General features: G+C 57.8%; 1 protein-coding gene across 1 annotated transcript; it reads right to left on the bottom strand.

Moving 5' to 3' along the window:
• Positions 1 to 2,947: 2,947 nt before the first annotated feature.
• On the bottom strand, positions 2,948 to 14,127 carry ARX (aristaless related homeobox). The gene is given in 6 exon segments (XM_037512587.1): positions 2,948 to 3,334; positions 5,543 to 5,871; positions 8,674 to 8,719; positions 11,210 to 11,705; positions 11,708 to 12,088; positions 13,711 to 14,127. Coding segments are annotated over 6 exon segments (1,689 nt in total). The 5' UTR covers positions 13,907 to 14,127; the 3' UTR covers positions 2,948 to 3,093.
• Between the last annotated feature and the right edge of the window lie 11,553 nt (positions 14,128 to 25,680).

Raw genomic sequence — 25,680 nt, 5'->3', positions numbered from 1 at the left:
CCAATCCCCATCATTCAGCACTTGGGGAGGTTTGGAAGGAGAAGAAAATTGGTTTCTTTGCTTTTAATGCTGCTTTGAAAAGATACTCAGAGTTTGTCATGCGTGACATGTCACATGTTTAATGTGGACTTGCTGGAAGTCAGGGGGTCTTTAGCGTGTGATATTTATGGGGAATATTAAATGCAGAATGAGGTCCCTCCAGCTGGGGAAAGTTGAAAGAATAGGAGGCCCAGGACCGGGCTTGTTTGCGGCATCAGAATGACATAGGATTAAGAGTTTGTAAAACAAGGCGAGGGGTTCTCATTGGCCAGTAATAAATGTAATCCTTGGAGGTAATTTCACGCAATTTGCTTCTGCTCCATGGAAGGGTCAAATGAGAAAAAATGACTTAAAAAAGAGTTCATTAACAGGAAGAATGGTACTGTTTCTCGTATACCATCCAACTGGCAGCCTGGAGGGGGGGAAAGCCCTACCTAAACAAAAAGCCAAAATCGACGGAAAATTGATATTGACCACCAAAAAAAAAAGTTCTTTCCCTCACGCTCCTCCTGCGCCTCAAACTCCCCAGTGGCCCTTCCTGGGGGTGGGGGCAGCGGCCTTCACCCCAGGAGCCCCTGTGGAGTCTGGAGGTTTGAGATACTCAGATCTCTGGGGATGCCCTAGAAAGTTCCCGCCAGGCCTACTAAACCAGAGAAAGGGGTGTGTGGCGGGAATGGCTCTGGCAGCCCCTGGCCGGGCCCCTGCTTGCGCCCGCTGCCCTCTTGCCTCAGGGGCCTGGCCGCAGCCGTGGAAGCCTACCCTCGGTCAAGGGCCGGGGAGCAGACTCCGGCCGGGGAGTCCCGTCGGCGTGCTCCCCAAGGTTTACAGCGGGCGGGAGGGGGGGGCTCCCGATTTCTGAGCAGGGTGGGCGAGTCGAGGTTGTCCCGGCCGGCCCGAGGCTGGACCCCGCACCCGCAGGTCGCCTGCGCCCACTGGCGCCCCAGTCCGCGAGCTGACCCGCCCCTCTCAACAGGGGCGCGGCCTGGGGGCGCGCGCGGAGCCCGACGCTGGCCAGAGACGCGCCCGCGCCCCCCGCGGTGACCGACTGGCGGGCGGCCTGGCCCGCCGGCCCGCACCCGCTCGACTAGCCGCGGTGTGTCGCCGCTGCAGCCCGCGCACACCCCCCCCGCCCCCCCCCCCGCCTGCCCCGCTCCCCAAAGGTCCGGCGCGCTAATTACTGCAAATTGAAACTAATTAAGCTTCTCTTCCCTTTCCCATCACCCTGGGAACGTTGGCGAGACCCAGCCCCCGCGGGCGGGCTTTCCCGGAGCGGTCACCCGAGGGGCGCGGGCAGGGTGCGGGGAGACACTACCGTGCGCCACGCGGGGAGGGCTGCGCCGAGGGGGCTGCAGGTTGCAAATCTGTTTGGGTCTCCTCACGAAACCTGAGTTGTTTAGATTTTTTTTAAAATGTATACATTTCCCAATGCCTGGATAAGTGATGTAATGACATTTGTCGAGTTACGATCTGCCACTTGGATACCCCTCGCTGCTGCCTTTCCATCAGTTTCAGCTCGCGCTCGCGCTCTCTCTCTCTCTCTCTCTCTCTCTCTCTCTCTCTCTCTCTCTCTCTCTCTCTCGCTCTCTCTCCCCCTCTCCCTCTCTCTCACGGTCCCTCCTCCCCGAGAGTGTGCCATGGAGCCCGCCCCCTCGGAAGCCAGCGCCTCGGCTTCTCGCTTTCGCCATTACCTGTCATCTCGGACTGCGCACTTCCTTGCTACGTGGCACTTTCCACGAATGGCTTCCTTTGCCTTCCAACCCTCCAGTTCGCTCCAAATTTCTGTCTCCCCCGTCAACAACGCCTACCGTACACCCACCCACCCACCCTCGAGCCCACCCCACCTTCCTGGCCCAGGACCTCCAGCTCTCGCTGCGCCACGACCCGGGGGAGCCGAGATGCGCGTGGAATGCGCCGCGGTGGCGTCCTTCACCCGTGGAGGAACCCGGATCCCTCTGGGGATCCCATTCAGTCCCCGGGCCGCTGCCAGGAAAACGTGCGCGTTCAGATAAACCCAGGCGTGCGGGCTGTGGGACGCCACCCCTGAGCTCTGCCCCCCCCAGCCCCCCACTGTTCCCTCCTCGTCTGCACAGAGCATTCACACTTCCTTTTGTTAAACATATATTTTTTTTTATTTTGAGCGTGACACTTCTCCACTAGATAGCAAGGAAAAGTGATAACAATTACACATTACACAAAAGTACTGTACCATTGCCTTTATCGTGAAGGTTTCGGAAGCCTCTACAGTTAATAAGTTAAATAAAGGGCTTGAGTACATAAATATTTGTCTAGGAACCCTACCGTATCTACAACACAGTAAGAATCTACGGGAGGACAAACTTTTACCATACCACGCTGAGTGCAATTGCGTTATAACATTTCAAATATACAAAGCTCTGTTCTTTTTTTTTTTTTAATAACAATGGTATGTACAGAATCAATAATCACAGTTTGGTGACTTCAACAGTCCATATTCTAGCAGAGTATTTCCCTTTGGTTTGATATAAAAACCTTGGTTGGTGTGTGATAAAGAAGAGAACAAGAACGAGACGCCCCTTTCCTGAAGTGCACTGGCAGCTTATCTTACAACTCGCGGCCGCCGCCCCGGCCCTGGCCCCACGCCGGGGCCCACGCCGGGGCGAGCGGCTCGGAGCGCCGAAATGCTGTTAGGAAAGAAAGGCGCTAAGTGGGTGTCAGGAGGAAGAGGGGGTGGGCTGTTGCAATTTTTCACTTCGATACCAGGCGTCTTGGGGAGACAACGTCCCAGTGTTTTCAGTAAAGTAAGAACAGGAGAGAGTGGACGTGTGAGTTGGAGCGAGGTTGGCAGTGGGGGGGGGGCGGGGGGAGCAGGGACGGGGTGGGGTGGGGGGGACAGCCAGCCGAGGAGGTGCCACGTCCGTGAGCGCCGAGGGCGGCCTCGCCCGCGCGCGGGCTGCTGCGAAGGCGGCCGTGCTCGCTCAGTGCCGTCGCGGGAGGGTGCTGGTCCTCTGTTTCCATTTGGTCTTGAGTGGTGCTGAGTGAGGTGACCTTTCGGGGCGCCGGGGTGGAGGGCAGCCTTTAGCACACCTCCTTGCCCGTGCTGGTGCCCGGCAGGATGTTGAGCTGCGTGAGCTGCGCGGCGTGCTCCTTGGCCTTGAGCCTCAGCGCGGCTATGCTAGAGGCGCGTCTGTCTGCGGCCGCGGTGGCCGGATCGGCCAGCGCGCCCGACGCCACCGCGCCCTCCACGGCCGGCGTGGGCTGTCTCAGGAGCGCGGCCGCGGTCGACGCGCTGGTCAGGGGGGCCATGGTGGAAAAGAGCCTGCGGGGAGAGCAAACAGCGCGGTCACGGCCTCGGGAGCTGGGCGGGCGCCTCGGGCCGCGGTTCCCGCCGCCTCTCCCCAGGGGGGCCGAGGGGCACCGGGGGCTCTGCGGGCGCCGCCGCGGGGGGCGCGGACACGCAGGCCCTGGGGCGCGCGGCAGGCCGGGCCGTCGCGCGCGGGGGCGGGAGGCTGGGGCGAGCTGGAGGCCTGGACCCGAGGAGGGACCCGACGGAGGAAAGGAAAGAGAGACCGAGGGCCCAGGTTTCTCTGGCGGGCTCTCAGCAGGCGTCGGCCCCCGCGGCCCAGAACCCCAAGGCCCAATGGCGCGGACTTTGTGGTTTCGCTGAAGGAGGGGGTGTCCCCCCCAACCAGGAGCTCCATTGCCTGGCATGCTGTTTGCCAGGAGCGAGAAGAAGAAGGACAAAGAGAAAAAGGAGAACGGAGGAGGCGCTGGAAGGGGAAAGCTAGACGGGCGGGAGAAAGGGCCAACACTGACCAAGACCCAGGCTGCAGACTTCGCCCTCTCCAGGGCCGCTGCGGGGCTCCTTCTGCCCTGGCACATTGGCCTTGTCTGCCGGCCCTCCCGCCGACACCGCCTGCCCTCCTGGGCCAGGCTGCGCCGGCGGGGCCGGGCCCACGACCGCCTGTTGATATCCGCTCGACCCGCGGCTCGGACTGGCCAGCGGCCCCGCGTCCGGTGCAGCGACATCCTTTCCCCGCCGCCCGCCCTGTGTCCCTGCGGCCTCTGGCCCCAGACACCCCCCAAACCCGCTGCCCCCGCTCGCGGCCCTCAGCGACGCCCATGCCTAGGACTTTCTGCACGCGCCACCGCCTCCCGGCTGCGCCAGGATTGCTTCGTGCGGAGCCTTCACGCCCTGCGCGCCGCACCGCGCGGATCTACAGCTGAAGCCCCGGCCGCCTCCGGCTACCCGACGCCACCGCACCTACCCCTGCCGCTACCAAGTGCCCGCCGGGTTTTTCGGCCACTTCCCCGAGGGCTCTGACTTTGGCCTCCGCGAGGCCAGTTCGGGGTTTCCACGATTAGAAAAGCGCCCCACAGGGCCCATGCAGAACCTCTTGCTTTTCCCCCAAACCCGCCCTCCTCCCCTCGAACCAGCACCCCTCTTCCAGCGTCTGTGAACCTCGCAGCCAGGTACTCCAGGCGCGGTTGGCAGGCTTTTACCAGTCCCTTGTCAGGAGGCGGGAGGCAGGCTGAGGGGGGCGCGGGACTTCAAGTTTTGTTTTGTTTTGTTTTGTTTTTCCCAGAAAGAAATAATAAAGTGTGACCTGGAGGGGGCGTCAAGTGCCTCGGTTCCCCTAGGTAAACTGAGTCACTACACTTCAATGCACACCTTGTTGATTGGTTTCTTACAAGAAACTAATTTTCCTTCGAGATCTTTTTTGCAAATTTTCCCTAAGATGATTTTTGTTAAGTGGCTGCGCAGTTGGAGGAATCTATTATTTCTTTGTTCTCCCAAAGAGAGATCATTGAAGCTGCATTCAGTTTTATTTTCACTGCACTTTCTAACTTAATACATCCCTCTTTTGTTTCTTTGTCTGTGTGATTATACAGACTTTTTTATTTCATCATTCGATGTTCGTTTAAAGACAGGGAGTTATAATATACGATGAGCTGTTTCTTTTATTTCGTTGTCTCCTGCCGCTGTGGGGGTCGGAGGTTGCGCGTATGGGGGTTTGGTTGGCAGCCGGTCACTTGAGTGACAAAGAAGGTAGCGTCTGGGGGAGAATAATGAATTCTCTGCACCCAGAGGACCGGTGGGTCCAGGGCTCCTGTGGAGAACAGGCCTGTGTTCCTCTGGCTGCTAGACTTGGGCCCTGAGGAAGGGTTTTTGCAAAACTTGTCCTCCTGGCTGTGTAGCTGGTGCGCGCTTACACCCATGCCACCTAGGGCCCGGGCTGTGGCTGCCTTCAAATGGTACTTTTACAGCTTTCATTGACTACTGACAACTGTCACAGTTGTTACTGCCACCGCCTTCCCCTTTGCCACTCAGCTCCAAGTCTTTCTCCTCAAGATCCACACGTCTTGAGGCAAAATTAGAGAGTATTTTCTTTGGCTGAGAGGCTGAGGTTAGGCCGAAGAGAACAGATACGGGTCGCTCCTGCCTGCCCCCCACCTCCTCCCGGACCCCCGCCCCCGAGGTGTGCACGAGAAAGGCGCAGACAGACTCCCCGCGGCCGCGTGTTACCTGCCGAACGCAGGGCTGATGAAGGCCGGGTGCCGGAACACGGCGGCTCCAAGGAAAGTGCTCAGGCCCAGCGGCGCCCCGCTGGGCGGCAGGCTGGCCGAGCCGGGAGGCGGAGGTAGGCTCGGGAAAGCGGCGGCGGCGGCTGCGGCGGCGGCCGTCCAGGCCGAGTCGAGCGCGGGGTGGTGCGGAGGGAAAGGGCTGGCGTCCAGGTAGGGGCTGAGCGGGTGGGTGGCCGAGAGCGGCCCGGGGAAGGGCAGCCCCGGGGGATGGGTCTGAGCGCCCGCCTTCTCCCGCTTGCGCCACTTCGCCCGACGGTTCTGGAACCAGACCTGCAAGGCGGAGAGAGCCCCGGGTCTGCGCGGCTCGTGGCCCGGAGGGCGCACCGGGCGTGTCCCGACTCCCCTCCCGAGCCCTGCGCGTGGCACCGTGGATGGGGGGCTCCTTCCTCCCCACGGGGACCCACACCGCCCCTGGCCTCAGAGGGCTCAAGGGCACATCTGGGACCATTGCGGCTGCGCAAAGGAGCCCGAACTTAAAGCCAGCAGGAAACAGGGCAAAGGCAACCCTCCCCAGTGGGTTTTTCAGTGAACCGGGTTCCTTCCCGAGCTCAAGGAAAGGTGGTTCGGTGTGTTTAGAGACGGGGAGACCAAGGTCTGTGCTGCCAGTCCCTTGCTGTGTCTTTAGTCGGGTCACCTAGACCTCTCTCAACCTCAGTTTTCTGATCTGTCAAATGGGGGTAATGAAACTTTACTCACAAGCCCGTTGGAAGGAATGAATAAAACAAGGCAAGTGCAAGCTGGCATCCAGGAGTCTCCCTCCAAAAGGGAGGCACCGAGGCAGGAATGCGGGCCAGCTGTTTTTGCCTATTTCAGGGCAAAATCCTGCTCTGGACCGGAAAGGAAGTCAGGGAGGCATTCATTTATTCTTTCCAGAAATATTTATTAAACACCTACAGCACTAGGCCGGATCCTGAGGTTTGGGGAGAGCTGGGAGGGAGGAAAGAAATGCTCAGGACAGTTTGCTGACTGTTTCAGTTCCTGGGCAGGTCTCCAGGAGATGAAATCCGGGTGTGGGATACGCAGCCTGCTATCTGCAGGGGCTTTAGGCGGGGCGGGATCTACCCAGGAAACTACTGACTGCGTAGACCAGGAGGGCAGCAATACCTGGACGCATAGGAATCAGAGTACTGGAGACCTGTAGACTTTTCACGTCTTCTGCGCTACCAGGTCCCTTCTTTCTTTAGGGGATGTGGTTAAACAGGTTATTTAAATGAGATACTTCTAGGCTTGGGGGAGGTTTTCAGCACAAGGTATCTTCCTAATTGTTAATAGAAAGCAGTTTTAGTAGAGACCTTTACCTGAAATGTGGCAGCTACCAGAGTCTAAAAATAACACTCAGGAGCATGAAATTATTTTTATGTGACCTGCTCATCACACCCACAGCTAAGAAGGTAGGCTCCTTCTCCCCTGAAGGTATTAATATTTTAGGGCTGGGTTTATGCCTGCACACAAGTCTCAAAATTAAGAATGAACTTCAGGGCTATACAGAGTTATATTAAAATATAATGTAAATGATCCCCGAGGAAGATGTTTAAAAATTTTTAAGACATCCATGTCTTTCAAATATACACACTGGGGGCTGTCGTTACTAGCACTAGTATCTAAGCTTGGTTTGACTTCTAGACAGTCATCCAGGGCAAGAAACATCGACATTCGAAACTGGTTGATTACTTAAAAATTCTTCGGAAAAGGACCCCATCCAGAACATTCCACAGCCCTCAAATGATCTATTTGTGACTTGCAGAAACATTCCAGTGTGGAAATTTAGAGGCCTGAAAAAGTAAGATGGGACCAGGTTGGGTGGGCAGCTTTTGTGTACCCAAATCTGTCTAGACGAGAATCTCCGCCACTCCTCGCTGCGGTGAAAGGAGCAGGGGTGGGCAGTGGAGGCAGACTTGCCCCCAAAGAACATGGAAACCTTTCACAGACGAGATCATGGTCGCTCCCTGCTCAACTGCAATTATCAAGATGTCCCCCTGCAATTCCTCATTATTGAATTAATACCTCTGAGGCCCCCCAAAGGTAAACGAAAGGACTCTAATAATTCATATTCACTTAATTACATCTTCTCCAGTGAATAGGGAGAGCGGAGAGGGGAGGGGGCGCTCTCTTTCTTTTAAAAAGTTATTTAACTTTCCCACGACTCATTCCCCTGAGCTGAAAATACAGAGTTGCTGTCACATCTCTGTTTGACAATGGAGAAATGTGTCAACAGAAAGGAGGGGCCAGGCCTCATCATTAGCCCTCTAATGCAAGAAGCTGTTGTGTATTAAATGAGCCATATGGAATTTATTGTGCTTTATCAGCGCTTGATTTTGACTGTAAAGTGATTCACTCAGCTCCTAACCCAGGGACATCTGTTTTCTGTTGGCCATCGGGGCTGCCCAGTGTTGATCGTCTCTTTGGTTATGAGGCCTGGGTTCGGAAATGCACTCTGGTATGGAGCTGCAAACACCTTTAATAGCATTGCACTCACTCCCTATTAGATCAATGTGGGCTCATTGCTATAAAAAATGGGAAATCAAATAGCATTAGCCAGCTCCTTGTGCGGGCGGAGGGGAAATCAAACAGCATTTTGCCTTCAAATGGCCCTGTTTGTTCTAGCACTAAGTGGGCTTTTATGAAGCCCGATTGGAGACTTAATCGCAGCCAAATACCTGCTTGGAGCTGAGCGGATTTGTCTAACAACCAAATCCATGCTCCATCCCATTATTTCAATCAGGAGAAGTCAGTCTGCAGATTGTTTCCTACCAGGGCTGTGGAACCAAAGGTTGGGGGGTGGGGGTGGGGGCTCCTGAACTGTAGTCTCAGGGACCCTAACTGCCCCTTCTGATCCTGTTCTCCTTTCTCAGGGCTCCCAAATCCAGAAACCTTCCCCTCCAACCTCCCAGATCTTCATATTTTAATATCCCTGTGTGTGTGTGTGTGTTATGTGTGTGAGTGTATTTTTCTGCTTCTACTCCTCCATTTTATGAAGGGGGGGGGTCTCAATTTCCCCCCATCCATCAACCCTTTTCTCCCTCTCCCAGTCACCCCCAAACTCTCTCCCTCCCTTTCTGTGGTGAAGCTCACCTGGACTCGGGCCTCAGTCAAGTCCAGCCTCATGGCAAGTTCCTCCCTATAAGAAAGCAACACACAGACAGGAGGTCACTGCAGGTCCCAGCAGCCCCCTCTCAGTCACCCTCCCCTTGCTAGCAGGCCTCATCCTTTGGGGTCTCCCCTGGCAGTCTGTCTTCACCCCCAAACACGTGGGCATCACCATCCCTTAACCACTGGAGTGCCTACTATTGATTAAAAACATAAAAACACACCGTGCATCGCCAGATAGAGAATATTTGGAGTCTATGGCATATTCTAGTCCAGTGACAGAGGTGGCTTTTTGAATCTGTAAGTCTGAAAATTGGGCACACACATTCTCACCCACTCACTCCAGCCAGAGTTAGTCAAGAAACAAGCACACACGCATAGTGCTCTTCTGAGGACACACACCGTTTCCTAATATTAAATAGGAGAAAAACTCTATATTAATTTTTTTTCCACCCTCTTGGTCTCTTTCTGCCTCCTTGAAAAATTTTCCTCTCTTTTTTCTGTCTCTCCTTCCAGTGCTGCCTTTCCTGCCATCTCTCTGTTCCCCTGTCTCACCTTCCTCCCTCGGGCACCCCCTTATTCATACTCCCCATTACCCTCTGGAGATATGTTAAGCTTGTTAAGAGTTCAGTGGGGTAATTTTTCGATTAAACAAAATTCTGTGCACCTCCTCACTCCAGTGCCCACTACAAACCCTGCCCATCTCAGGGGAAGTCAATTTAACTGAAACCCTACCCCATCATTGCCGTTATTACTGCGACAATTAAGGCAAATAGGAAACCATTAAGATGCTGTAAAACGGCTTACGACCTGTTTACCGAAAATATGAGCGCGCTGAGAATAATTGGCTCTCGGATCGCTAATTTGAAAAGCGAGGGCCGCCCCAGTCTGGGACCCTGGTTTGCACTGCTGTCCACACCTGGAACTCGGGAGCCGGGAGGAAACCGGTTCACTGTGCACTTCCGGTAGTCTCCTGCTGCAGTGAACCCCAGCACCTCTGAAACCACACTCCTGGGGGCTCCGGGAGGCAGCCAAGGGCCTCTAACCCCTGGGGCAGCCAAAGGGAGATGCCCTGTGCACGGACTTTGGTTTCCCCCTGGCAAAGCTAAAAAAAGGGCAGGCCCGATGCCAACTGACATCATTTTCTTTTTGAAATACATAGTGTGATAAACTCAAAAGGTCGGTGGGCCAGTTGGCTACTTGTTAGCACAGGCTGATTTCTAAATTTACTTTGTTTTCTGAGAGATGATAAAGGGACTGGGTGAAGGACCAAGTTTAGCTCCAGGGATGATCAAGTTTAGCCTTCTCTCTGAGTCAGCGCCAGTCTTTGCTGCTGGTTCGGAGAGAGTTTGCCAATTCACTGACAGACCAGCTACACTTGAGAGTTGGCTCCGGCCTCCGGGGCCCTAAGCGGGCGATTTCTCGTCCAGTTCAAAGGAACGGGCGGCTTTCCGCTTCAGAAACGCACATTGAAAAGCTGCACACGTCTCCTGCGAAGGAGCGGCCCGAGTTTGACAAGCCCAGGGCCAGGCACACCATCCCTTCCTCCCTGCCCAGTGGGGGAAGTTTGCTAGGGCCCGAGTGCCTGCGCGGAGACCTTGGTGTGAGAGGGGGAGAGGAAGGGCCCCCGCGGGGCCCGCGCCCCAGGTCCACCGAATGAGCCAGGGCCCAGGGGCCCCGTCGCCTCACGGGCACATCTTTCCTCTAGAAAGTCCAGCGAGGGCAAGTGGAGCGTGAGCAGGTGGAACACCGGGGTGGACACTAGTCTTCAGAGAAACATTGTGCAGCTCTTTCATCTGCTGCCCGCCGGGCTTCGAGCTGGGATTGTGCGCGCGGCAAACCCGTGTGCACTGAACGAAAGCGGGGTTCACGTGCGTGGGTGTGTTGGGTGGGAGAGAGGCGAAGAATCAGAAGGGAGGATACTGTGCGGCATCTCCCCCCTCCCCGCAGGTGGACAGGTGTCAACCAGTGCCCAGTGTTGACTTCCTTGGGTTCTCAGGAGCTTTCAAAGGAGTGAACTTGGGTTTTTGAAGGCCTGCCCCGCAGGCGCGGGCCCCAGCTCTGGGACAAGCGGCGTCGCCGATACCCACCAGGCTGCTGGGGCACGCGGGGGTGGGGGGTGGCAGGGCCGCGCACGGCAGCCACAAGGGACCCCGGGTTTGCCCTGGCCGAGAGGGCCCGCAGCGCTTCCTGCGCCTCCCCCGGACCTGGCCCGAGGCCCTGCCTGGTGGCCGGGGCGCGGCTCCAGGCGGCGCTTTCTCGCTCTCAAACTTTTGCTTGGGAAAAAGTGACACTGGGGAGGCTTTGGGGAGGAGAGACGGGAGCCGAGCGTACCCTGAGCGCCCGGAGTGGGGGGCTGGGGGGGACAGGGGGCGGCTTTCGGCGGCCAGGCCGGCGCGGCGGGTGGGGCGCCCTGGGCCGAGCGCAGAGGGGAAAGCCCTTGCGCGGGCTCGGCGAGCGGGCCGCGCGCCCTCCTGCCCCGGGGCCCGCCGCGGCCCGGCCGCCGCCGCCGCGCGCCTACCTGGTGAAGACGTCCGGGTAGTGCGTCTTCTGGAAGGCGCGCTCCAGCTCCTCCAGCTGGTAGCTGGTGAACGTGGTGCGGTAGCGCCGCTGCTTGCGCTTGAGCAGCCCTTCCTCCGAGTCGCTGCCGGCCGACAGGCACACGCTGTCCTCGCCGTCCTTGCCCTCGGCGTCCTCCGGGTGCAGCAGCAGCTCCTCCTTGGGCGACAGCTCCCCGCCCTCGGGGCCCACCGCGGAGGCGGCGGCGGCGGCGGCCACGGCGCCGGTGGCGGGCACCGCGCAGCGCCGGGGCTCCTTGAGCAGCGCGCGGGCGTCGTCCTCCAGCAGCTCCTCGTCGTCGTCCTCCAGCAGCTCCTCTTCCTCGTCCTCGTCCTCCTCGTCCTCCAGCAGCTCCTCCTCGTCGTCCTCGCCGCCCGCGCCCCCGCCCGCCGCCGGGGCGCCGCCGGGGCCGCCGGCCGCGCCCAGGCGCTCGTCGGGGTGCGCGGCGCCCCCGGGCCGCCCAGCTCGTCCAGGGCCGGCGGCGGCGGCACGAAGGGCGCCCCGTTCTCCCGGTACGACTTGCTGCGGCTGATGCTCACCTGCGGCGCCTGGCTGATCTTCAGCGTGTCCCAGGCGGCGGCGGCCGCGGCGGCGGCGGCCACCGCGACCCCCGCGCCGTCCGGCCGCTCCCCGGGCCGCGCGCCGGGCGGCGGAGGCGGAGGGGCGTCCCCCCGCGGGCCCGCGGTGGCCGAGGCCGCCGCCGCCGCCGCCGCCGCCGCGGCCGCCGCCGCCGCCGCGGCGCCCTGGAGGAGGCGGCCCCCGCCCGGGCCGTACAGGCGCCGGAGCTTGGGCGGCAGGTGCAGCTCGGCCTCGAACGGGGCGCCGCTGCCCTTGGGGGAGCCTGCGGGCAAGGGGGAGCCGTCAGTGCGCCCCCGCCCCCGGCCGGCCAGCGGCTGCCCCGAGGCGCCCGGGCTGGGGCCCCGCCGCGCGCGCCCCCGCTGCACCCCACTGTCACCCCTTTTCCTCGCCCCGCTTCCCGCGCTCCCTCCCCTCCCTCCTCTCCTTTCCCCGACGCTTCCCCTTATTTCCTTTCTTCCCGGGCCTCTTTCTGCCGCTGCCCTCCCCTGTCTTTCCTTGCCCGGTCTTCTTCTCCCTCTCTCTGCTCATCCTTCCCCTCCGCCTCTCCCCGCCCGCAGCTCCCGCGCGTCCACTCTCCTTCCTCCTTCCTGTCCCTTTCTTTCCCCTCGCCCTCTGTCTCGCGCTTTCTCGCCCTTCCCATTTCGCTGCAAGGGAGACTCTGCAAACATTCAACAACTTGCCAGAAAAATCAGCACCACCCTGAAACTTTGGGCAGCACATCTGCCAGCTGCTCCGCCCGAGGGGTCCAGGCGGTTGGAGGTGCGCTGCCCAGCGGGAGACCCCTCCGGGTAGTAGCTGGGGGCCCCTGGCCCCCAGCCCCAAGCGTCAACCGTACCCCAACAGTCAGCAGCGACAGGGAGCGGAAGCTCCTTGCACAGAAAGGCAAAGAAAATCGTCCGGGTGAACTGGGTTTGGAAAGGCCTGGGTAGGGCAGTGAGTGTGTGTGTGTGCATGTGTGTGTGTGTGGGGGGATGTAACAGGCACAGGCCGCTCCCTCCCTTCGAGGAAGTGGCCGGCACAGGTGCCATTGTGGTCTAAAAAAAGAAAAGGAAAAAGTCAGTTTCAAACAGCCCCTTCTCCGCTGTCCGCGCGCATCTTCTAGGTGGTTCTGCGGCTGGACCCGCTGGTTTTTCCAATTTTGAAAGAATTCAACGATTCTTTCACTGTGACACCTCTGCAGCCAGCGCAAGGCGAAACTCGAGAGTAACAGGTTCGGGGCAAAAGGACAGTGTTTCTGGAATTTTATAATTTTAGAAAAAAAAATAAAACCTTTAAACATCTCAACTCTATTTTGAAAGATAACGTAGCAGAGGAAAAAATAGCACCCAGAAGCCGCACATTTCACACATTTCCAATACAATAAGGAGCACTTGGGCAATTCCACGGAGATGTGGTCTGCAAAGCTTGCGTTTTAAAGGCCACCCGTAATCTGCAATTTTTAAAAAAGGCAAAACTCCGCGTGCAAAGAAATTTTCAAAGAGGAAAGGCCAAGGCTCACGTAGCCTTAACACCCCCATTCACCAGCTTTTGGGGTTCTTGTCAAGTTGCTATTACAGGGGACCACCGGCACCTGCTGTTTCTGACCTGTCCCCCTCTTTAGAGCACACCCAAGGCCACCAAAGGGGGACATTTAAATAACCTGTAGACCATCGCTGAGCACCTACGGGCCCCGAAGCGAAGCCTGGCCTCTGCTTTTTTCTGGAAGCAGAGAAAGAGGCAGCCTCTGGCGAGAGGTTTACCGCTCTTTGAGGTGCCAGGCCTCAGAGGTGTTCCCTCTCCTTCCTCCGACTGCAGCGTGACAACCCCAGGCCCCTGGCCCTGAACATCCAACATCCAAACCAGGACCCGGCGCCCTTTGCAAGCGCCTGGCGGGCGCGCCCTTACCTTGCATGGCCTTTTCCTGGTCGGCGCGGCTGGCCAGCGGGGCGGGCAAGCTCTGCGCAGCTCCCAGCAGCCGCATTTTGCACGGGCTCCTCCGGCCCAGGATGCTGTCGATGCAGTAGGAGGAGAGCAAAGTTGGAGATTTACTTTTACACTCGGGCCTCTCGGAGCAGCCCTCCTCCTGGTACTGATTGCTCATGGCTGGGTTTTTCTCCCCTGGGTGCAGAGAGCGGGCCGCTGGCTGCCTCTCCCGGCGGGTGGGATGGATGGGTGTGTGCTGGGGGTGTGGTTGGAAGGGCGGGTTGGAAGGGCTAGTGTCGCGATCTCTGTGCCTCTCTGCCTCTCTCGGACGCTGGCTGCCGGCTCCCGCCCTGCCCGCGGCCCGAGCTCGCCCTCTCGGCGCTCAGGACAAGCGGTAACAAGTGTAGTGAGCGGCGGGCGCGCAGCTCGGGAGTCTCTCTCCTCCACGTGCTGAGAGGCGCGCTGTGATTGGCTCTCGCCAGAGGCCGGGCTGCGCTGGGCGGCGGGCTCGCCGCAAAGCCTGGACCGGATTCCGGAAAGGTCGGCAGAGGTGGGGGCAGCGGCGCTCCCCGGAGCCGATTTCTCTTCTCCTTTTTCGCTTTTAACTAAACACTTTCTAAGTTCCCCACCCTCCGCCCGCCGCTCCCCCGTTAACCCTTTAGGGCGGGCCCGACTCTCACTGCTTTGGACGCCAGGCGGGTGGATGGCCCTCGGGCGGCGAGCACCCTGGCCACCCACGGGAGCCCCTCGCTCCCGCAGGCCGGGCCTGCCACCTGGCTCCGACGCCCTGGGCACTCGGCACCACCGGCGTCTGCGCTCCCAGGACGGCGCCTTGACCTCAGGGCTCCTCCGCCGCCGCCCTTGGTAGGCCGGACGGTCCTCAGAGGCGCCCGGGTGCCGGCCTCCAGCCAACCTCCGCCGCCCGGCCGCCGTCCCCTTGGGGCCGAGAGCCTTCGGCCGGCCGTCCTCACCCCCGAGCCGGGCCCTCGCTCAGTTGTTAGCAGCGTCCGCGGGCCTCGCGTCTCCGACTTGAACTCTGGGGAAAGTCCCCTGAGTGACAAAGCTCTGCCCGAGGCGCGGCCTTTCCCTGAGCACCTGCAGGGTGGACGGGACCGGGGCGAGCGTCCGCCGGGGGCAGGGGAGCTGGGGACAGGTCTGGGGCTCCTCCCCCCCCCCCGACCTGGTTCCCTCTTGTGTCCACTACTTCATCTCAGTCAGGCCGTCACCCTAGGGCTGGACACCCCCACAGAGCGCCCGGGGAGAGGAACCTGCGGGGTGGGCGTGGGAGGGGGGAGGAGAGGAACCTGCGCACCAGGTAAGAGGGACCCAGCTTGACTCCAGGCAGATCTAAGCGCCCCGGTTTCGGAATTCTCACGCCCTGGCTCCCCTTCGCCAAGGTGCGAGCGCCGGCCCGCGGGAGAGCGCCTGCTGCCTGCATCGCTTCCCGCCGGCCCGGCGCCGAGAGCAGACACCCACCTGGCGCTGAGGCCGGCCGGGCGCCCGCGAGAGGCCAGCACCCGAGCACCCACACCCCCCTCGCTCGCGGCCGGGCCCCAGGGACGGCCCGGCGCCCGGACGCTGGCGGGTGGGGGCGGGGGGGGGTGACGGGTGGGAGCGGGGTCGGGGAGGGGGAAATCCACGCCGGGTTTTCCTCTCTCAACCCCTTCAATGTGTCAAAGAGAAAAGCGGTTTACAAAGGATTATACTTGAATCACTTACAGTCCGTATTTAAAAATACAAGGATGCATAACTGGGATATTTTTCCAGCCGTAAACATCTGCATCGGTCTTGGGTGCTGGTGGGTGGGAGGCAGACAGATCGGGCCGGCTTGGCAGGGACGTTTCAGAGACAAGTTGAGGGGGACGGCGGGTTGGGGACGTGCGCATGAGTGTGGTCAGCGCTGGTGCTGACAGCAGGGCTGCAGCCCAAGGCAAAGGCTGTCTCTCCCGCGCTGCCCCCCCCCGTCTCTCTGCGTGTCTCTGTGTCTCTCTCCTTCTCTCGGTCTGGTTCTCACTTTGCTTCTCCCCCGTTTTCCCTATACTCGGAGGATGGAGGTGGGGGGCGGAGGAGAACCCCGACCGCCTCTGATTTTCCACTGTCTGCTCAGCCCTCTCCGCTGGCCCACAGCACCTGGGCTCTCCTCCTGGCTCCCCCGCCTTCTCCTCTGCCCGCCTCACCGAGAGTTCGGTGTTTTCTATTGTCCCGTTCGGCTTGAAACTCATGTTCCGCGCGCCCATTCCCTGCCCCCCTCCGCGTCTGGCCCCGAGAGCCCACTCCCCGCGCGCGGGCCCCCGCGCAGCAAGAGGCGTGAAGACGCGCGGGTCTCGGCCGAGCCTCCGGCCCCGGATCCTCGCCGGCGTCCCCGCGGCTGGTTGCCGGGAGAGACGAGGCATTTTTCCCTCCCGGGAGGGCCCCGCGTCGGAAATCCACAAGACCCGGCTGCCGGGCGGCTCCGTGACTTCAGAGTCGGCTCCGCACACGCAGAGAGTGGGCTGCAAACGAGTCCAAAAAAGATCGTGTTTAACAAAAAGAATCGCAAACGCACACATCATTTGTGAGAGCCTAACGGGGTTTCGACGCCCGGTGGAAGATTTCTTTGCCTCCGGCCCCCACCTCCCCCTTCCGCAGCTGTTCTCCTTTTTAAAAGCGAAGTCGGACTTTCTGCTGGGGTGTATTCTAATTTTAATCATCCACTGTGAAAGGGCAGGTTGACATAGAATTTCTGATTCTGACTTAATGACCCCTGGAATTAAAGCGAATTCTATTAATGGAATATAAAGCGTTTCTTTGGGAAGCCTGTATGAAAACACTAGCTCTATTTGTGATCTTATCTTGTTTATTCTTGGTATTTTTTAATCCATCTCCCCAAGTGAGGACGCCATTGGGAAGGCACGTCCACTCACTTCGGGGAGACCGGCCTGGCCCTGCTCCCTTTACACCCAGCAGCCCTGAAGTGGTCTTTGTCACAATTCAATACCCGACTTCGAAATCAACCATTGACTTGCTGTTCCTGAAAGATTAAAGTAAAAAAAAGAGAACTTGTCTGACCTAGTCCTGCAGAGACAGAATCCGCTGGCCTCTCCATAGCACCTACTTAGAACATGGGTTTAAGATGCGTGTGTGTTGCCCTATGTGCTATTTTAGAAAACAAAGATGATGCCTCTGATATCCAGAAAGGGTTTGATTTGTTGAGCAGACTTTTCAGAATTGGGCTGTGTAGGAAAGAACTTCTAGTTCAGCCAACTGAATATTGACTCTGTGTGCAAAATGACATCTCGCTCTCTTTTCACTTCACTTTCTTCACTTTCTTTTACCCACCAATCAAAAGTCATTTCATTTTAGTGATACTACCAGTGTCGGTTGTACTTTGCTGTTCACAACTCCTGTTTCCTCTAATCTTTGAGGTCTGTCACTGTTGGCTTTCTTTTCCTGGGGACCTGGAAAACAACAGTTTGCAGTTCATCTGTTTTCCAATCAATCATTAAAGTAAAAATGACAATTACGGCCAGAAGTGGGGGTCAGAAGTGTTTAAAACTGTTGCTTTCAGTGAAAAACGAGGCTTGTCCCCAGGACTGGAAATAATAATTACCTGGAAGAGGCGAATGGAAGAAACCCCTTTCTTTTCTGTGGTGAGAGCTAATTCTACATTGTAGCTTCAAAATTATATTTGCAAGAAATGTGGGATAAGGGGGTGGCAGTTAGATGTCATTATCCAGGGGGAAAAATGTTTGGAGGAGAGTTAACCTTGCACACTTTTCATTTGAGATGTTTTAATTTATTGTGCAATATACATACAGATAAATAAAGCTGTAATGGGCTTCCAGCCGCACCGGACCACTCAGGTCCCCTTAAATTATGGTCAACCTCTTCAAAACATATATTTAAACAATAGAAATAAACTTCATTGGAGTCTGGCGACCAATTTGGAAGCCATTGGAAGGGAAGACAATAAGTCCTGATTACACGCGAGGATTCTCTGTGATGTGATATCCCCTTTGCCAAGTCATTTTGCTGTTTTATTTATTTAATTTCTTTTTTTTTTTTAACAAACTTTCATTCATTTATGGTCTTCCGCAACCTGCTAATTTAACACTGGAGCGCGTTATTGCAGTGTTAGGAGGAGAGAAAGAGGGAGAGAAAACAACAATACTGCAATGATCCAAATGATACAGTAGAATTATAGCAATTATAGTTCTACTTGTGGAAGAAAACCTTGCTGAGATCAGGCAAACAAACTGAAGCCTTGTGAGGATAACAAGCGTCGGGATTGACAGCCGGTGCTGGGAAGAGCCGGAGGGCACAAACAGAAATATTTGCCTCCCCCCCACCCCCCTTAACTCCAACCAGTCAAGGTTAACCTCCTCAAATGCAGCTCGCAGAGTCTTATCCACTTCAGGGGGTGCATTTTAGGCACCAATCGAGGTCTCTCCTCCTGGAAGTCTGGTAATGGGAGGGAATGTAGCCTAATCCGCCTGGCTAGCACTTGGCCCTTGCCTCCTCTGCCCCCGGCTTGCCCTCCACTCCCCACCCCTGCCTCAGTTCTCCCTCCCGGCTGCTGGCATCTGGTCGTGGACGGTGTGTGTCTGTTGAAGTGTTTTCAGAGGAGCGCTCCTGGAAAGGTCCAGAGGGACTGGCGACTTGCATTTCTGGGGAACACTGCTTCCCTCTTCGCCCAGTCCTTCGCCTGAGCCGTGGGTTCCGCCGTCAGGGCTCGGCTGGGAGAGGTTTGTGGGGAACCAGCGCTCTGGGAAGCGTCCCGAGGACCACGGCCGAGCCCTCCAGGTATGGACGTGTGGGTGTGATGCTTGTGTTAGGGCATCTCCCCCCCATTTGCAAACTTCAGCACTTCAGGTTTTCCCGTCAGCAACCAGGAAGGGGGGCGGCGGAGCGAGAACTCGAGAGAAAACAGATTCCCCGCGGCCCCCCACCCCCAACATCCATCCAGGCGGCCAAGCGAGGCGTTTACAAGCTTAGCTCCCAGCACAAAGCGGGGCGAGATGGCCGCAGCCTCACCTCTGCCCTCCGAGGGCGGGCTGTGTGTGTGGGGCCCTCCCCGGGTCCCCTCTCACCGGCGAGAAGCAAGGGGGTGGGTTCTCACACTGAGTCCCTCGGCGGGAGCCCCCCCCCAACTCCCCTGCGCACCTGTCCCCCTAGGTTTCCACACCCAGGAGAGAAACTTCTGGGCGCCCTGTCATCATCACCATCTGGTTTCTCCTTTCCCAAGTCGGACGGCGGGGCCCCCGGGGGCGTCCAGGGTCGAGGTGTCCCGGGTGCCGCCGTGACTTTGTAGCTGCTGCTCACCCAGCCCCGGGACGTGTTGGGGGGGGGGGCACGGGTTGGAGCTCCGGCCAGGAGCCGCGAGGGACCCCAGGCCCGAGCGAATCCCGAGGCCCTGCCGGCCCCGGCTGTCCGCGTGCTCGCAGCGGAGCCCCGGCCTCCGGCTCGGCTCGGCGCCACGGCCGGAGCGCGCCCCCTAGCGGGACTCGGGGCGAGCCGGGCCCTCCCGCCGCCGCCTCTGGGGACTGAAGTTGGCAGATCCGAGGGATCCGGCGGGAATGAATGGGGGAAGAAAACAAAAGCCTTGGAAACATTTCCAAGTGTGCAATAAAAGACCCATCTGTACCTTTCTTCTCCGGCGCGTTCGTGGTGAACGTCCCCCCATGCGCGCGCGAGGGAGCTAATTGCGGGTGGATTCTTGCTGGCGAACCTCAGGAAACACTGGCCCGAGGAGTGGGATAATGGGGGGTGGGGCGAAGGCGAGCGCGCAGAGGCTGCAACGCCAGCCGGAAAACGGAATCCGCTGTCTTTGGGGGTGTTCTTGGCGGCCTGGCCGCCGGCCCCCTCAGATTCTTCCGTTCCCAGTGAGGGGTTCTCCGGGGGCAGCTTTCGGAGATTTCTCTTACTTGAATTCGGTGTCCTCTGGGGCTTTAGGCTCCTCTCCCAGCGCGGGAGTCGAGGTTACCCACCTTTTGACTTGACGATCCCCCCCTCCCCCCACGTACTCTCTCCTTTTCTGACCCCGGGGTCCCCCCTCTTCGTCTTGACGGCTTCCTACTTTCTGACCCTTTGGGGAATGGGACCACCGCCCTGCTCCGCCTCCCCCAGGCCGCCTGCCCCTGCGGGCTCCACGCCACTCCGCGCACTCACATCCTTTACTCCCTCTCGGTCTGGCCAGAAAAGGAGGAAAGAGAAATGCAGGGTTCTCGTCCAGCCCCCCTTGACTGGTTCAACCTGGAAATGGTGAGGGTTTTTTTTCGAAGCTCTTAGAACCTCTGGTGAGAAGTTCGCGATGAAGCCTTCACAGAGATGCCACATCCCCAGTTCAGACCAGTCCAGAACTTGTGGTTTCTTGTGCGCGGGGCGTGTGCACCCCAACTCATCAATCAGAAACACACAAATGCTGCTTCTCAAGAGCTGGCGCGTCCGCCATCTCGTGTCCTCGGCCCTGCTGGACGGGAAGGTCCTCCTGAGGCCCCCAAAACACGGCCTGGGGAAGGCCTAGCAAGGAAGGGCCCCCAAGTAGGAGTGATATTAGCTCTTCCCAGTCCTTGTTGTGCGATGTGTCTCGCTAATTGGGAAGTTCAACACGAGGCTTTCCCTGCCCATAAAAGGCTGGTATGGGGGGGGGCAGCAGATGGAAGGGGTCCTGTGGGAAGGGAGGCGTGGGTGTCCCCGTGTTTAATTAAGAGTTGCATTGTGTGGAAGGGAGGAGGGAAGATGCCGGGGCTGAACGCGGCTCTGTTCCCTTCATCGCAAAATAACCTGCAAGGAAAAAAAAAGCCCGCGACGACGACAGAGCCGGCTCTGCACTAGATGCCATTAGAGGCGCAGCCCGTGGAATAAAGATATCTCGTTTCCTGCCGCACGTCACTTACCCGAGCAGAAAACACAAATAGCTGCGCACAGGGGGAAAAATAGAGGAGGAGGACGAGGACGAGGAAGAAAGGCCTCGGCGTAAAAATAACTGCGCGAAGGGGCTGACATTCCCGGCGCTGACAGGCGGCGCCTCCGAATCTGGGGCCGTCCGACCCTCCCCGCCACGGCCCCCCTGCCGCCCCCCGACTTTCCGGCCCACCGGGATCCGTTTCGAAGTCACCCAGCAGTTGGGGGAGAAGAGAGCGGCCCCCGCGCTGAAGGGAAGCCGAAGGTGGCTGAGAGTTGGGACCCTCGGAGTCTAGGGGGGGCCTCTTGGGGCGGCTGAGGCCGGACCCCCGCCACCGACCTGGCCTCCTGGCCTCACCCCGCGGGCGGCGCCGGCCGGGCCCTCCCGCGCAGCAGCGCAGCAGCTCTGCCTCGACTGCCTCGGTTTCCCCGTCGGGAAGGAGTTGCCTTGGCGCAGGGTGGGGGCGCTCGGGCGGTCGCCTGGACGCCCCGCCGCGGGTCGCCTCTAGGGTCTCCGGGGCCCGGGGAACCGAGCGGAGGTCGCGTCCCCGGTGACCCTTCCCCCCACCGGGCGCCGAAGGAGCTGGACGGGCCGGCGGGTCAGCGCCGGGGAGCCGGGCCCCGCGAGCCCGCGAGAGGGCGCGGGCGGGGAGGGGAGCCCGGGGACCCGCGCGGCGTCGGGCAGCGACACCCCCTCGGGAAGGACCCTGGCGGCGGGCGCCGGCGGACAGTCCGGTCGAGCGCGGCGCGAGGAGGCGCACCCACCACTCTGCTCACGTGCAAAAGCCCGAAAGTCAGTCCAGAAGTTTTTCTCGAGGGACTCCCCGGAGACGCGCCCCAGCAACTGTTTTGGGGAGCGAGGCAGTGGGAAACCGCAGGCTGCTCCCCGTCGCCCGAGATCCGAGGTCACCTGCCGGTCGCCACCCCTTCCCTTCCCCGCGCCCCGGACTTGGCCGGCCCGTGTCCGCCCAGCTCCTGCCCCGGGAGCCGCCGTCGCCCTTTCCCGAGCCGGAGACGCGCGCTTGGGCGGCGGGAGCGCAGAGGGGGCTTCACGGGGCGACCCCAACCTGTTTTCCCTCTCACGGGGGTGCGCGCTGGTCCTTCCCCGCACCCCTCGTTCTCCAGGCCTCGTTCTCATTCCTCTGCCCCCCCCCTTTGCTGCTGAGACCATTTTGGGGTGTGTTACTCGTCCAGTTTAAGGCTTGCACGGGCGTAGAAAGAAATCCGAGCCGGTGTGTTTGGCTCAGGGGATCCCAACAAGGCGGAAAAGGAAGGAGATGGAAACCCGCAGTTCACGTGAAATTTAGTCCCGGGACTGGTTTTTACTTATTTCTTTTCGTGGATACTAGAGAGTTGGAATTATCTGTACGTTTCCCCTAATAAATAGCTCCAAGACTATAATCTAACAGGTGTAAGAGGCCCCTTTTCTGGGGAACGAGGAGGCCTCCAGCACCGTCTTCTAAACAGCGCGGTTAGACAAGGCGCTTGTTGACGAGCCTCCAGCAGAAGCGCTTCCTTACCCCCCCCCCCCCGCCCCCCCTAGCGCAGGACTGGCCTTGGGGGTAGGATGGGGGCGCCCACGCCGCAGGCCATGAACAAAGACGGCTGATTTGAATTCCGGGGCCCCAGGCAAAAACATTCAGAAAGGGGTTTTTACTCTCTGCCACTGCAAAAGGGGCTGACCACCCCCCAAAACACGCCTCTCCTGTCTTCTACCCATTTTCCTTCATCTCCAAAAATATGGCTGTTTGGGTACCAGGCATGGCAGGGCGAGGGCCGAGGGCCGAGGGCGGAGAACCAGTGGTTCCAAGCCAGGTCCCGCTGGCTTTGGGCGCGCTGGCCTTGTTAAGGTGGGTTCCGGCCTGCTGTCTTTGTGCCTCCTCCACCACACACCTCTGCCACAGCTTCCCTCCACCGTGCCAGCTTCCCACCCCGCAGACGGGCTCCCGCCGCGCAGGACCCCTCCGAGCCTCACCCAGGAAGGGACGAAAGTGGCCCGGAAGCGCAGCCCACAGATCTCAGCCTGGACCACCTCTTGCCTGCTTCTCCCCACCCTCCTCCTTTCGTCTTCAGCTTTTGGGTTGAAGCATTTTGATGTTATTTATATAAAGGAAACGACACTAGAGTAACCTTTTTATTGCATTACACTAAAGGGAGATTGAACTATAACTTTGAAAATTGTGACATTCCAATGAGAGCTATATTAAATTGCTTAAAAACATTTTGAAGGCATCATTGGTATTGTCTGGAGTGGTAAGTGAAACAAAGGATTTCACAGCGTGTCGGGTTTAATACTAAATATGCTCATATTTGAAACGTTCAGTTATTAAAGAGGAGAGAGGAGAGAGGGAGATAATAAGCGAGCAGGATGGCGTAGGGAAGACAGAAGACACCCTGCAGAAGACAATCCTGGGAACGAGAGCTGGCACCTACTGAGCGCGCGCCGTGTGCCAGCCCTTGTCCTCCGTGCTCTTCATGTGGCTGGCTGATCCTCCCGACGGCCCTCTGGGCCTGCTTCCATCATCATCTCTCTTTTCCAGACGAGGAAACGGAGGCGCAGAAAGCCGGAACAAATGGTCCTCATGTTCCTGGTTATCACACTGAACACCGGTGTCCCAGCAAATCCTGCAGACCCCAGCGAACTGGGCGGTTGGTCACCCAGGGCTCAGGGACGGGCTGTTTGCCCAAGCTCACAAGGCTGGATCCCGGATGTGCATGTGAAGCAGAAAGCAGGCCCTCTGAGTCTGGGGAGCCCCTTATCTCTGTCAATTGTACCCATTTTGCAGCTGAATAAGTTGAGGGCCAGAGAGAGATGCTCTAACGTGTCCAGTCGCACAGCGTGCTGCTGGAAGGAGGAAGACTCCAGTGTGGGCCGTGTGAGTGATGGCCCTTTCTCCTCTCAGCTACCTCCAATAAAGAACTTTCCATCAAGATGGAAAGGAGAGAAAAAGATGACGGCCAAGAAAAGGTGTGTCCTCTTCGGACAAGCACACCGCCCTTCCCTGGCGCTACCGGAACAAGTAGGAAAAGGAGGTCGTCATCTCGCAAACAGAGTTTGTAAGGAAAGACAGATTTAAAAATTCACACCAAGGAAATGATCTTATAGAATATGCGGCCACTAGGCAGGGAACATTTGAACCCTTCAAAGTACTGGGTGTGTTGCTTTGCTGCCAGAATCATTCTATCGGGGGGATCAGTGTGTGATGGTGTACCCTCCTCAAAGCTGGCAGCCCCTTGCAGTGGTGAGTGTTTCTGAACAGCTTCTCCTGGGTCCTGTAGACCAAACTTTGAGAACCGATTCTATTCTGCGCACGAAGCTGGTAAGCAGCTTGGGAAGCTGGGCACTGGCCAGGAAAGAACGCGCTCTGTCTTGGAACACAGTTCATTGTAAAATGCAGCTTGACATCAATAAAAATAATCACTATTTGATGTATTTCTTATAATTATAGGTCATCATTGGGCGAGGCTTCACAGTTTGCAAAGTTGTGATTTGGCCTCAGTCATGCTGACGCGGGGAGCCAACCAGGCCCCGGCGCCTCACGCAGTCCTGGCCGGCATCCTGGATGCCATAAGCTGCTGCACAACTTCAGGGAAGAAAACATTTTGGAAATGAGGAGAAAACTGTGAGGGAGTTGCAACCGTAAACACCAAATGTGCTAAAGAGTGGAGACTTATGCAGAGCTAAAAGAGGGCAGGTGGGGCCTGTTCTCAGTTGTTTCAATGTGAAGAAAACACAGGGCTGACTCCATTCTGCTCCCGCAGCTCACATGTGCCTTGTGGATGGCGGGTGTTGTGGTTCCGGCGAGCACCCAGGGCCGCGTGAGGATCGGGGCTCTAGGAGCCAAAAGGGATTCTCAGAAAAAAAGGTGAACAGCTGTGGTTCTTGTCGAATCCGAAGCCTTAAGCATTGTTCAATCCTTCCCTTATGTCGGACATTTGTGTGATTTGAATTGTTTTGCTTATACAAATAACATTAGGATGAAAACTTCGGTGCACTTAACTTATTCTTTTGCATTGTTGCCTTAAACTAATTTCCTAGGAGTGGGATTACTGATTAAACGCTGTGAACATTTTAATGTCTCTTTTGAAATATTGCCAAATTTCCCGGACTGGTTGAGTCAATTTACACCACCAGTAGCAATATAGGGACACACTGATTTTACTACTACCTTGCAGGCATTATGTATTATAGCTCACCCCCACTTTTTTTTTTCTTTTTGGTAATTTAAATGCTATCTATTAGAATCTAGGTCTTCTAAAGGCAAATTCAGGCACTAGCCCCACTTTCCCACCCCCGACTCGAGTTCCATCTCTTGCCCTTTTTTTAAAATTTTTTTTATTTATTTATGCATACAACAACTGGGGTGTAGGCCAGAGGAGGAGGGGGTGAGAGGATTCACCAGAGACAGAGTGGGGAGCAGAACAGGCAGACTGACTGAAATACACTGCTGAGGGGAGCAGGGGGCGAGGCAGGAGAGGTCCGCTGCGCCTGGGCAGGCCTCATCCATCGCTTGCCCTTCTGAGAGTGAACCACTCGCAAGATGGCACAGTTAAATGAAAAGAAAGGCGATCCTAAGGCAGGGCGTCTGACCCGCTTTGGAAAGTTTTTTTTTTAAATTAATTAATTAAATTTTTAAGATTTATTTATTTATGTATACAAGAGCTGCAGCACAGGCCAGAGATGCGGGGGATGAGAGGATGCACCGCTTCATAGTGTGGTGGCTTAACCCCTTGCGCCACCAGGGAGCCCCGCTTTGGAAAGTTTTTGAAGACACCCGAGGCAGAAGGTGCTTTGTGGAGGACCTCAGGCTCTGCTATCAGCAAGACCTGCCTTGCACCCCATTCTTTCTATTTCCTGGAGGAGTGGTTTGGGCCAATCGAATTAACCTCTTAAGACTCAGTTTCCCCACCTGAAAACTGGGGATGATAAAAGTACCTACCGCATAGTGATCCATTGTGGATGCTTGATAACCGTTATATTGTGTGTACATATGAATACTTACAGATGGTGCGATATGTGAATACTGAAATGTGTATGATTTACTTACATTTATTTTGAATATTTGCACA

Source organism: Talpa occidentalis, unplaced genomic scaffold (genome assembly GCF_014898055.3).
Source record: "Talpa occidentalis isolate TD23 unplaced genomic scaffold, MPIMG_talOcc4v2.1 talOcc4.15, whole genome shotgun sequence".
NCBI classification, from domain to species: Eukaryota; Metazoa; Chordata; class Mammalia; order Eulipotyphla; family Talpidae; genus Talpa; species Talpa occidentalis.
Note: the sequence above shows the minus strand (reverse complement) of the source record. Positions and strands in the feature narration are given on the sequence as shown.